Raw genomic sequence first — 10,991 nt, forward strand, 5'->3', positions numbered from 1 at the left:
GTGACCAGTCTGGCATGCTTTGTCCTCCTCCCCAGACATAGGTGCTTGAGCCCAGAGGATGGACGGACAGGGGTGACAGCCTTTGACCGTCAGAGTAAGGATGGGGTTGGGAGACTGAAGGTGCAGGGCAAAGGGGAGTAACTTAGAACACCGGAAAGCCAGCCTCCAGGCTGTCGGGCCAGCGGCTGGGAGGTAGTTCCTGGCCGCTTCCTCCTCGCTGGCCTGGTCCCACCTTGCTGATATTCTCTGCTTTCTTCTTTTGAAGGATGGAGGCTGCACATGTCCAGGAGATGTCGCCAAAGCCTTTGGTAAGTTCCAAGGTCAGCCCTGCCAAAGGGGGAAGAGAGACTGGCGGAAAAGGAGGGGGTCTGGGCAGCTTGGAAGAACCAGATGGAGGCAGAACCCCCGAGGGGCTTCTGGGCTCATCGGGAGTTTTCTTTGCCTGGATTTCGTTCCCCTCTGACAAAATCCTGGCTCGGTTTTGGTTCGTGTCTGTAGCGGAGCGAGCACGGTGCTAGAATGTGGGTCTGGAGTGATGTCATGCAAGGCAGGAGTGGATCAAATTGCGATGTTTCGTTGAGAAAGAGAACACCCAGGGTACCCGTGACACTGCAGAGCACTTACTCTGCCGTGCAGAGGCCAAGGGCTGCTTTTGCTTTTAGTCAACCTGGAGCAGCTTCCGGCCTTCCTCCCCTCCCCCCCAACTAAGAAAGAGGTCCCCACGTCATCCGGGCTGGACCCAGTCCTGGCTGGAGGCTAACCAGCCTGCTTTCCCACTAGAGGGCAGCAGTGCCCGCTGTAACCCAGCAGGGTCTGAGCCGTAGGGCCTCTGGGGTCCTGGTTTTTGCTGCACCTGGCACAAAAGGGCCAGGGTGGTAAACTAGGGCTGCTGAGCATGCGCATACTGCTTGCTTTCCACAAACCATACAGAAGCCAGAACTAGCTGCCCCGCTCCAAACTGTTAAGTGGTACCGTGCAGTTTGGTATGAGTACACTACAGTATGGTGTACTACAGCGCGTGCGTGCGCGCGCACACACACACACACACACACACACACACACACACACACACACACTGTGCTAGAAACTTACCTGTCTTAGTGATAACAAAAGTTCTGGTTTTTTTATATTTATTTATTTATTATGTATATAGTATCTTGCCTTAATGTATGCGTGTAAGCCAGAAGAGGGCACCAAATCTCATTGTAGATGGTTGTGAGCCATCATGTGATTGCTGGGAATTGAACTCAGGACCTCTGGAAGAGCAACCAGTGCTCTTAACCTCTGAGCCATCTCTCCAGCCCCTGTTCTTAACATTTGAATTACATCGCGTATTTGTATGTGTGCAGGCACACGCACGTGGAAGCCAGAGGACCAGTCAAGATTGTCCTTCCACCACGTGGGGTCTGGGGGCTCGAACCGGGGAGTTTCGGCTTGGCAGCGAGTGCCTCTCCCTGATGAGCCATCTCGCCAGCACCTGTTCTGTGTTTAAAGTAGCCACAGAGGGGGATTCGGATGGTGTTCCTGCTGGCAGGGTTTCCTAGCAACCCAAAGTGTATCATAAAAAAAAAAAAAGGATGCTCCCCCCCCCTCCCCCAGGCCAGCTGTGGAAGGAAACATAAACCCTTCGTTTATTCTATCTTGCCTGTCTTATGGTCCAGAGGACAGAGGTCCCCGGATTGCATGGCAAGGTCGTAGTCCTACAGTTACATGCAGGGAGAACTCCAGCTCCCTGGTGTCTGTGGCCTTGGCCTTATCCTGGAGCATCACTAAGTGTCTGGTTCCCTCTTGGTACCTCCCACGGACCACAGCACAAGGTGGGAGCTAACCACACTTAGAAGCGACTGCTCTCCAGAAAGCACCTGTTCTGAGGCTTGGGACCGGCCCTTCGCTCGGCTTTCCTCAGGCATTCTCCCCTACTCTGTTAACACGCAGTCCTGCGTGGACCAAGGAGTGAGGGGAAGAGAGACCTTGTCTAGGAAAAGCCAGTTGGGAAGCAATTTGAGTGCTGAGAAATAAAAGCCACTAGGAACCACTTTAAGTAGTGATGTTTTAACGGATCTGTGCTCAAGGTTCCTGCAGTTGGCTTTCTTCCTCTGGAGGTGTGGCCAGACCCTTCCACTGCCTCCTTAAAATCACAGCAGGAGGGCAGGCGGGGCATCCCTGCCTGGAGCTGCTGGCAGTCCACTGTGCAGTCTGTGCTGTGCCCTGCTTGCCAAGGGGCCAGCGCTACTCAGCATCCCTTCCTAACGGACAGAGCATTGAGGGATTGTGGCGTTCTGTGTAAGTGTTCAGATGGCCCCAGCGGAGACATCAAGGCTGCTGCTTCACCTGCTGTTGGCCAGCCCATTCACCCCGATTACTCGGCACCCTGTTATGGACGGGTTTTGTTCTAAACGGAATCCTCAGTGACTCGGCAGGAGATATTTCTATTAGCACCTCACGTCGTAGCCCACTTTTCAGTTGACAAAAGTTAATTTGGTTCATGGCTGAGGAGGCTGGGATGCCCAAGCACACAGCATTGGCACTTGCCTGATCCCTAGAGAGGACCTTCTTGCTGTCTGTCCCACAGCCGGACCGAGGGCATCGCATGGGGAAGGGAGCAAGTGTGTTCTTTCAGAGCTACTGAGACCTTCATGACTGCGTGTAACCTGCATGACTACCCAGAGGCATCACCTCCAGAAGCCATCATTTTAGGAATTGGGGGGGTTGGGGGCGTTAGCTTGCAACACATGACCTCCCCTGTATGGTGCATCATATTTGATATCCATAGCTGCCCAAGAACAGCATGGAAAGATCACTTAAAATTTTGCTGAATTGCTTTGGTTTTGAGATAGGGTCTCAAGTAGCCCAGGTTAGCTAGATAGCCAAGGATGACCTTGAACAACTTCTCCCCCTCCTGCCTTCACCTCCCAAGTGCTGAGATTACAAGCATGTACTACCATGCTTGGTTTATGCAGCGCTGGAATCAAAAGCAGCACTATCCTGGAGGATAGTGCCAACTGAGCTACAGCCCCAGCCTTCAGTCCTTGTACTGAATCCAAGGTCAGGCAGCTTGCTTTCTAAGGTGCGGGAAACTGGTCACGCTCTTGTTGGTCTAAAGGAGCAAGACCTGCTCAGAAGGTTTCCCAGCCAGTCACTGGTCCCTTCAAGGCAGTGACGACTGTCCTCTCTTCCCCCCCATCTCCAGCCCTCAGTGTCTCTGACTTCCTGCAGTTTCTGGTCTTACAGGAAGGCTGAGCTGTTCTGTGCACAGAAGGGTGTACTGGGCAAGACCCTCTTTCCAGACCTTATATTCTCTGAGCCTGCCTCTGCCTTGTCCTTTTGTCCACTTGTTGGCATGTAGGAGCCGGTGCAGACTTTGTCATGCTGGGAGGCATGTTTTCAGGCCACACAGAGTGCGCAGGAGAGGTGATCGAGAGGAACGGGCAGAAGCTGAAGCTCTTCTATGGCATGAGCTCGGACACAGCCATGAAGAAGCACTCGGGAGGCGTCGCCGAGTACAGGTACTGCTGCCACCTGGCTTAGGCTGTGTCTGCTGGCCTGGCTAGCTGCTCTGTGTTCCGTTCCCTGAACGGGAGGGGCTGGAGATGTGATTATAGGCGTAAGTGTGGGAGGGCCAGGTCCAGCTTCAGGTGGCTATGCGTTGAGTATCACCTTGTCCTGAAAGAGCCTTTGCTGAACAACTTCTTTCCCCTCATCTCCGGCCTAAGATAACTCGTTCTGCAAGCCTCAGGATGAAGAATGATCTCTCACTGTGCAGCAAACAGAGCAGGCCTTTCATAGAGGACACTGTGGCTTACAGTACTTCATTTGGGCTGGTCACCTGCCCCAGGCTCGGACAGCTGACACTGGCAGTGTTTTCGGCTGATTAACTGTATAACCTGACTGCTGAGGCATGGTTTATTTGTCTGTTTTTAGGTTTATTTATTTATTATGTATACAGTGTCCTATCTGCATACACACCTGCACGCCAGAAGAGGGCTTCAGATATCATTATAGATGGTTGGGAGCCACCATGTGTTTGCTGGGAATTGAACTCGGGACCTCTGGAAGTGCTCATAACCTCTGAGCCATCTCTCCAGCCAGTCCACGATCTCCCCAAGATCACATGGACTTTTCCATCCACTTCCAGAGTAGCCTCGTGTATGCTCAAGAACCGTGACAGAGCAGACCCTGTCTGTCTGTCCTCCAAAGAGCCAGCCACTGTAGCTCATCAGAGCCAGTACTAAGGACAGGGTGCAGGAAGGACACAGGGCAGAGGGGCTCATGTGTTTATAAAGAAGCCTGGCCTCACACAAGGATGGAGAATGGGAAGCCTACCCTTCGCTGGCTGGCCAACACTCTCTGTGGCCAGTCAGAAAGGCTTTTTTTCCCCCCCATAGGGAGGGTGTTGCTATTCTCCCTAGTCGTTTGTTACAGCAGAAGAAGCTGGGTGGACAGAGGTGTGGGGCTGGCCTCAGTGAGAAGTGGGGCCCACTCCTTATTATCCTTCAGAGCCCACTGTTCAGCCAGTAGCTACCGTCACCCTTCGAGGGCCACACGGAGTCTGTGCTGGGCCAAGGTGGAATTGAGCCACGTGATCAGGTGGCCCCTTTGTGTTCCAGCTGTTGAAGAGAGCCCTCCCCAAAAGCAGTGGACAGGGAAAAAAGCAGGTCAGGCTGAAGCAATGGAGATGCCAGGAGCTGAGGGAGAAGCCCCCTGTGGACATTCAGCAGGGTGGAGGTGTAGACACACTGAGCCTCACTTCCGGAGTTCAGATCTTCGAGTTCATTTAGGATACTGAAGGAAGCAGGACCACCGTCCGCAGTTAGCCTGAGCATCCAAAGTTGACCCTGCTGCTGTCTTGTCTGCACTCTCAGCCTCTCTGTGTGAGTGATTGGCACATGTGTGTACCCCCTCCCCCCACTCCGATCTGGTGTTTAACTCCTGCCTGGTTATTAGTGTAGCGCTAGCTGCTTGTCTATCATTAGCACTCACTTGGGTGATACAGATGAGACGACTTTGGGACCCCACAATGAAGTACACACAAGAGATGACATCACCTCAGCAAAGAGAAAAGACCCCGGGAAGGTCATGAGCCGCCTGCAACGGCAGCCGTCATGGGGACTCACGGGCGTGTTCTGAGATCTAAGCCATCTTGGATGTGTCGGTGACCCCAGTTTCTTGAGCTTCGAGCTCTGACCTAGCCACCAAGCAGCCCATTGCCCAGACAGTGGTTTAAGGGGCTGGAGTCTATGCAAGGTGCACAGAGCACCCATGTTAGGAGAAGGGAATCCTTTTCGAATCCCAGGCGATGAGTTTCAGACTGTGAGTTTCTTTTTCTAGTTAATGGCTAGTCCCAGAAAGTTCTAGAATTCGGGTACTTACTAGGATCTGCCTGGGCCTCGCTTTCTGTAATGCTGCCGTGAAAGCACGCACAGACTGTGTCTCCATTTTGCGGGATCCAGGTCTGACTTGTGATGCAAGCTGTTGGTTTGTTTGGTGGCCTTCGTGTAAGCGGCAAGGGGACACTTAGATGTTGCCTATGTTTATGCCTGCCTGAATTTCCAAGCACGGCTCCGAAAATGTGGAGGTGGCACCCAAGGTTCTGAGGGTTCTCCACCCACAGAGCTCTCAACCCTGGCTCTCAGCGGTGGGTGTGGCGGCACACGGAGCTGCTGGGTGGCCGTCGGGGTGCAGTTACTGCACCGCCAAGGCAGGACTTTTCATGTGTGTCGTAGGCAGACCCGTGTTGTCCCTGAGAACACACAGCGTTCACGGAGCTGGTGCCTTTTCTATTGGTGAAGAATGGATGGAGGGGGCTGTAATAGGAGGCAAGCCAGCGGGTCTGTTTTCCCCAGGGAAGAATTAGGCTGTTGGCTATTTGGTAGCTAGCGCCTGAGTGGAACCGTAAGAGTGGAGGGACATGGCTAAGGAGAATGTCACCGTTCCTATAAGGGTAGAGGAATGCAGCATCTGCCAGGGACTTAGTAGGGATGGGAGAGTGAGTAGAACACCACCCTGTGGCCACACCATTGTTGCACTCACAAACTCACTAAAGCTGTTGTTACCTGGGTAAGACTCGGACTGGATGGAAGAGGGCCTCGTGACCCCCCCCTTCTCCAAGGGGCTATGAGCAATTAGTAGTTGCTGGGGGAGTCATTTTCTTCAGTGGTGTGACCACCGGTGAGGACCCCATGCTCTTAATAATTGACCTCCACCTGCTGAGTTTATTGACTCAAGGGGACACAATAAAACAAGCCAAAAAGACATGAAAATGGGGGTGTTGGGCTTATGAGTAAAGAGCAGGGCTTTGATGGGAGCAGGAGCAGGATGAGAGAAGGTGACAGCGAGTGAAAATGAGCAAAACACACCATTTACATGTATGGAATGGTCAACAAAATAAAAGCCATACGGGGGGGGGGGTGTTCTGCCTGGGTTATTAAGGGAAAACAAACTGGATTAACCCTCCCCCTTCCTCTCCCCCAGGGCCTCTGAGGGCAAGACTGTGGAGGTGCCTTACAAAGGGGATGTAGAGAACACAATTCTGGACATCCTCGGAGGACTGCGGTCTACCTGTACCTATGTCGGGGCTGCCAAGCTCAAAGAGCTCAGCAGGAGGGCCACGTTCATCCGGGTGACCCAACAGCACAACACGGTGTTCGGTTAACCTCCAGGAGGCCACCCCTCGCCATGCTTCTCCCACCCCTTCTTGTCTGTCCTAGCAGGCTGGCTGCCACCACAGATGCCGACACTGAGCCGCCGTCCTGAGCATGCACATAAAGGCCTTGGGGCTTGCCCTAGTGCCTGTGTGGATCCCGGGAGCACGTGGGGCCCTGGGTCAGCTCCTAGAACTCATTGCCTCTTTGTTTCAAGCAACCCCTGCAGCCTGTCCTTCCGCCTCTGTTTTCTTCCTCAAGGACAGTGGTTTCACTTTTAATATAATGCTGTGATCTTGACTGAGTGCTGAAGTTTGCATGGTCAGGAGCACAGTTGTGGTGCAGCGTCACAAGAGTTGGGAAAGCCATCCCAGCCAGGTAAGTGACCCTCAGATGGTTAACACACAAGACCCCTGGCCGTGGAGGGAGTGCGGTGTGAGGCTGGGTGTGAGCTATGCTTGTACCCCACCTCTTCCCTCCAGCTTTTGTTTCTGGGAAGAAACAAGGCGATGGGCCGGGTTGACGGACGTCTCCCTGCCTGTTTGGAGCCGATAGAAGCTAGCAGGCCGATCCTGTCCCAGATTTTTGTGTTGTTTTGTCATATACACACCCCTACCCCTTATCCTTCTCTTCCCTATCTCATCTTGTCAGATTGCCCTTTTTTTTTTTTTTTTTTAAAAGAGTCACGATCTAGTTATTAGCCCTGGCTGACCTCAGGTCTTGCTTGAGCTTCAGCTCAGCTAGGCTGGCCCCTTCTCCATGAGGTTACAAAACCATCTTGAAGTCCCATAGATGTTTTTATGAAGAGGTTCTGAAGAAGCCTCCCTGAAAACCAAGTGCTTTGTAGCCTAAAGGGGATTTAAAATGTGAGTTAGGAGTTTGAGAAAGTCCCTTGTATTACTGCTTCCTGGGAAGAACCGTATAGCTCTGCAGCAAGGTGCCCATTATTGGCTGGTAAGAGAGACTCCAACTTGGAGAAAGGCCCTACTTAGCCCAGAGAACTGTCCTGCAGGATGTCAAAGCACTGACGCTCATGAGGGTCAGGTGTTTTTCCTAACAACGCTCATCAGCAGGCACAGGGCTATGTTTTCTCTGAAAAGGCAAATATGACATTGGTGGGGAAGGACTGGAATTGCTGAGTGAGGATCAATTAATCGTCTGGTGTGTACCCTATCTGATGCTGCAAGAAAGATCCAGCCACATCAGTACCTGGGGGACTGCCAGCCTGTTTACAGCCTGGTATTTTAAGACCTTCAGGTTTGAGAAGGTTGCATGCCGAACCCTTCTTCAATCTCTCGCCCAAAGTCCTAAAGCCCTGTACCTATGGAGATATGAATGGCTGTACTTGGGGGTGGCGGGGAGGCTGTGCTCACTACTATTCTCATCACAATGACGGAATTCCTGAAAGAAGCAACTTAAAGGGGGGGGGGGTTCTTCTGGTGCAAAGTTCAAGTGATACTGTCCATTGAGGTAGGGAAGGATGCCAGTGGCTGGCAGCTGTGCCTGGCAACACAAGGCCACTCACTCACACCTCTGTAAACCAGGAAATCAGAGGGGTGAATCCTCACATTCTATCTGGGTTCCCGTCTCCTCCACCCCCTTTATCCATTGCAGGTCCCCAGCCCATGCGGTGGTACTATTCACTGTCAGGGTGGGTTTTCTCTTCTCACTTAAACCTCTCCAGAAACACCCTAACAGGCACACCTGTGATTTTACCTCCTCCGTGGTTCTAAGTCAAGTCAGGCTGACAAGGCTAATCATCACAAGAGTCATCACAAGAGATGGTATTCAATACAAACAAAAAGATGCAGGACCTGTTTAGAGGACCCCACTTCCTCTCTTCCCCATCTGTGTCAAGTGTCAGCCTCTCTTGGTGTATACCCCATGGTGAGTGTGTTTCATAGATCATCCCTGATGGCAGCTTAATGAGCCTAGAATAAGTGAGAGGAAAAGGAACTCTCAAGCCCATTAAAGTGGACTGTCCAGACCTGTGCCTTTCTCCAAATTTCTGGCGTTGTAATGAGCTGTCACCTGTGTCTTTGATAGGCCTGGTCCCTGTGTTCACACTGCAGCATCTGGCACTGTGAGGACACTGCCCTGAGGGTGCGGTGCCATGTGGTCAGTACGGGGGCTGCAGGTTTCCTTCCCCTGTAGCAACACATTCAGTTATGCTCTTTCTCTGTAAGGGGTCTTTGCAGGCCCCTTGGCATCAAATTCTAGGCCGATGAAACCCAAGCTCTTGCAAAGCCCTGGACACCTGGTGCCACCTGAAGCGAGGCTTCATAAAAAGGAACACACATTCTCTTTACCAGAGCAAATCCATGATAGGAATGGGGCTGGGGGGAACCCACTGTGGGAGCATTCTTTAGTCCAGGCAGCAAACATGCCGTGGACCGAGAAGGCTTGCTGTCAATGCATAGGACTTCCTGTGAGGGAGCGGGAGGGACGGTGGCAGACCGTGGTTTCAAGAGCAGGAGGCTGCCTACTCATATCTCTGCAGACAGAGAAGCAGAGAGAGAAATGTTGCCATTTACCTATCAGGTAATAAGTGTGGGAGAACATTTTCTTTGGAAAGTTGGGCACAACCCTGGAGTAAAGGAGAGTGAACTTGGTGCCTTTGGTCTTGGACTGGAGCAATGCTTAAGAGATTTAAGGCATGCCTCAGAGTAGCACAGCAAACTGTATTTGAGTTGTCCTAGCCATAAGTAGGCTGTTACTAGCATCTAATTGTGAGCAAGCAGGGGCTGGCCCGCTGCACATCAGGAACAGCCCTTCTAGTCTGTTTCACTGAGGCTTCCTAGAATGCTACTCCTTTTCTCATACACTAAAATATAGCGTATAGAACCTCAAATCCTTGTTTCAGGAGCCGCATGCTGCCGTGTAGCCCAGGCTGCCTGATTTACTGAGATGAGTCCTAATTGGATAGCTCACAAAGATATTACTAAGAAGAAAACAGAAGCAGAGAGTTCCCATCCTTTCCCGGCCAAGGGAAATCGCTGAACTCTTCTGGCGTTCTCTTTCTCCCCTGTGTGAACTCGGCTTTCAGATAGAAGAGCACCGCAGGTGCATGGGGGCAGGGCATACCTGGGGGTGCTTCTCCTGGAGGCATGACTTTCCTAGACAACCACCCACGCTACGTCTTTCTGAAGCCGAGTCCAGCGCCATCCTGTGCACTGTCCTCTCGAGGCAAACACAGAGGAAGGAGGCTTCCTGTGTGGAGAAACCTCTCCTCCCCAGGTTTCTAAGAAGCCCACGCTGCACGGAAACATACTCACCAGCTGCAGACCACTGACCACACCACACGAGGTGCAGAGCTGCCGGTCATTTGAGAAGAACAACCTAGAACGTTGAGCAGATAGGAGACGGCAGGTTAGGGACATCCGTGCCTCATTTCATTCCCTGCCACCGGTCTCCCCAGGGTGCCCTGAGGTGACACAGTGAGGAGGAACTTCTGTCACCATCACAGCCATTGCTTTCTTTAGGAACCTGACAAAAGGCAAAGACACAGGTTTGCAATTGGCACTGTTATTTTATTATTAGTACGAGTATTATACAATAAACTTGTACTGGTATACAGACAATTTATTTAAAACAATTTTGTTCAAATTTTGAATCAAACATTGTTTTATTATAATAATGAAATAATTTCTACCTAGAAAACCTGCAAGCACCATCAAAGAAAGGGACCATAAAATTCAATAAACAGACTCGAGTGTATCCTACAAATAGACACACCACGATTAGAAAATAGAATATGAATTCTTCCATTTTTTTTAATATTTGTTTTTAAAAAAGCTAGTGCAAGTACAACATTTTACACTGGAATTACAGAGAGTATGCACGCATATGGAAAAGTTCTCCTGTCACAATAAAAGCTCTTAACTATGTATGCACTTAAAAGTTTCTTTTCAATAAGGTGCAAAAAACGTTTTTTTTTGTTGTTTTTTTTTTTTTCCCTAGTTCTCCACATGGTAGTACCCTCAGCCCAAGTTTTGGTGTCCGTTTCCCCTTGGCCTGTGGGAGGCGTATGAATGGAAATGGGAGAGGTTGGGAACCTGATATCCAAACCTCCTCTGGTTCAGCTCTCAGGTTCTTTAGGGCCAAGACTCCACTGGTTGGAGATGCAGACTGTCTTCTTGAAAGGCCACCACAAATACTGACAGGACTCTGCTGCAACCCCCTTTCAGTTGATGCTACCTGGCATTATGCTGTGTGGGTTGGGGAGGGGACAGTAGTCACAGAATGGGGCTCTGGTGCGTTGTCAATGTTACACCCCACCGACTCAAAGGATCATCCCACTCTTGGACTAGGAAATAACTTCAGAGCAGGTGGCTTGTGTAAGAACTGGAG

General features: G+C 51.3%; 1 protein-coding gene across 1 annotated transcript; it reads left to right on the forward strand.

Moving 5' to 3' along the window:
- Window positions 1-265: 265 nt before the first annotated feature.
- Window positions 266-6,941, forward strand: LOC129685791 (GMP reductase 1; the record flags this gene model as incomplete). The annotated part of the gene is given in 3 exon segments (XM_055619295.1): window positions 266-308; window positions 3,347-3,506; window positions 6,472-6,941. Coding segments are annotated over 3 exon segments (384 nt in total), but the record flags the coding sequence as incomplete, so codon positions are not given.
- Window positions 6,942-10,991: the final 4,050 nt, after the last annotated feature.

This window comes from Psammomys obesus, unplaced genomic scaffold (genome assembly GCF_907164565.1).
Source record: "Psammomys obesus unplaced genomic scaffold, mPsaObe1.curated_primary_1811, whole genome shotgun sequence".
NCBI lineage: Eukaryota > Metazoa > Chordata > Mammalia > Rodentia > Muridae > Psammomys > Psammomys obesus.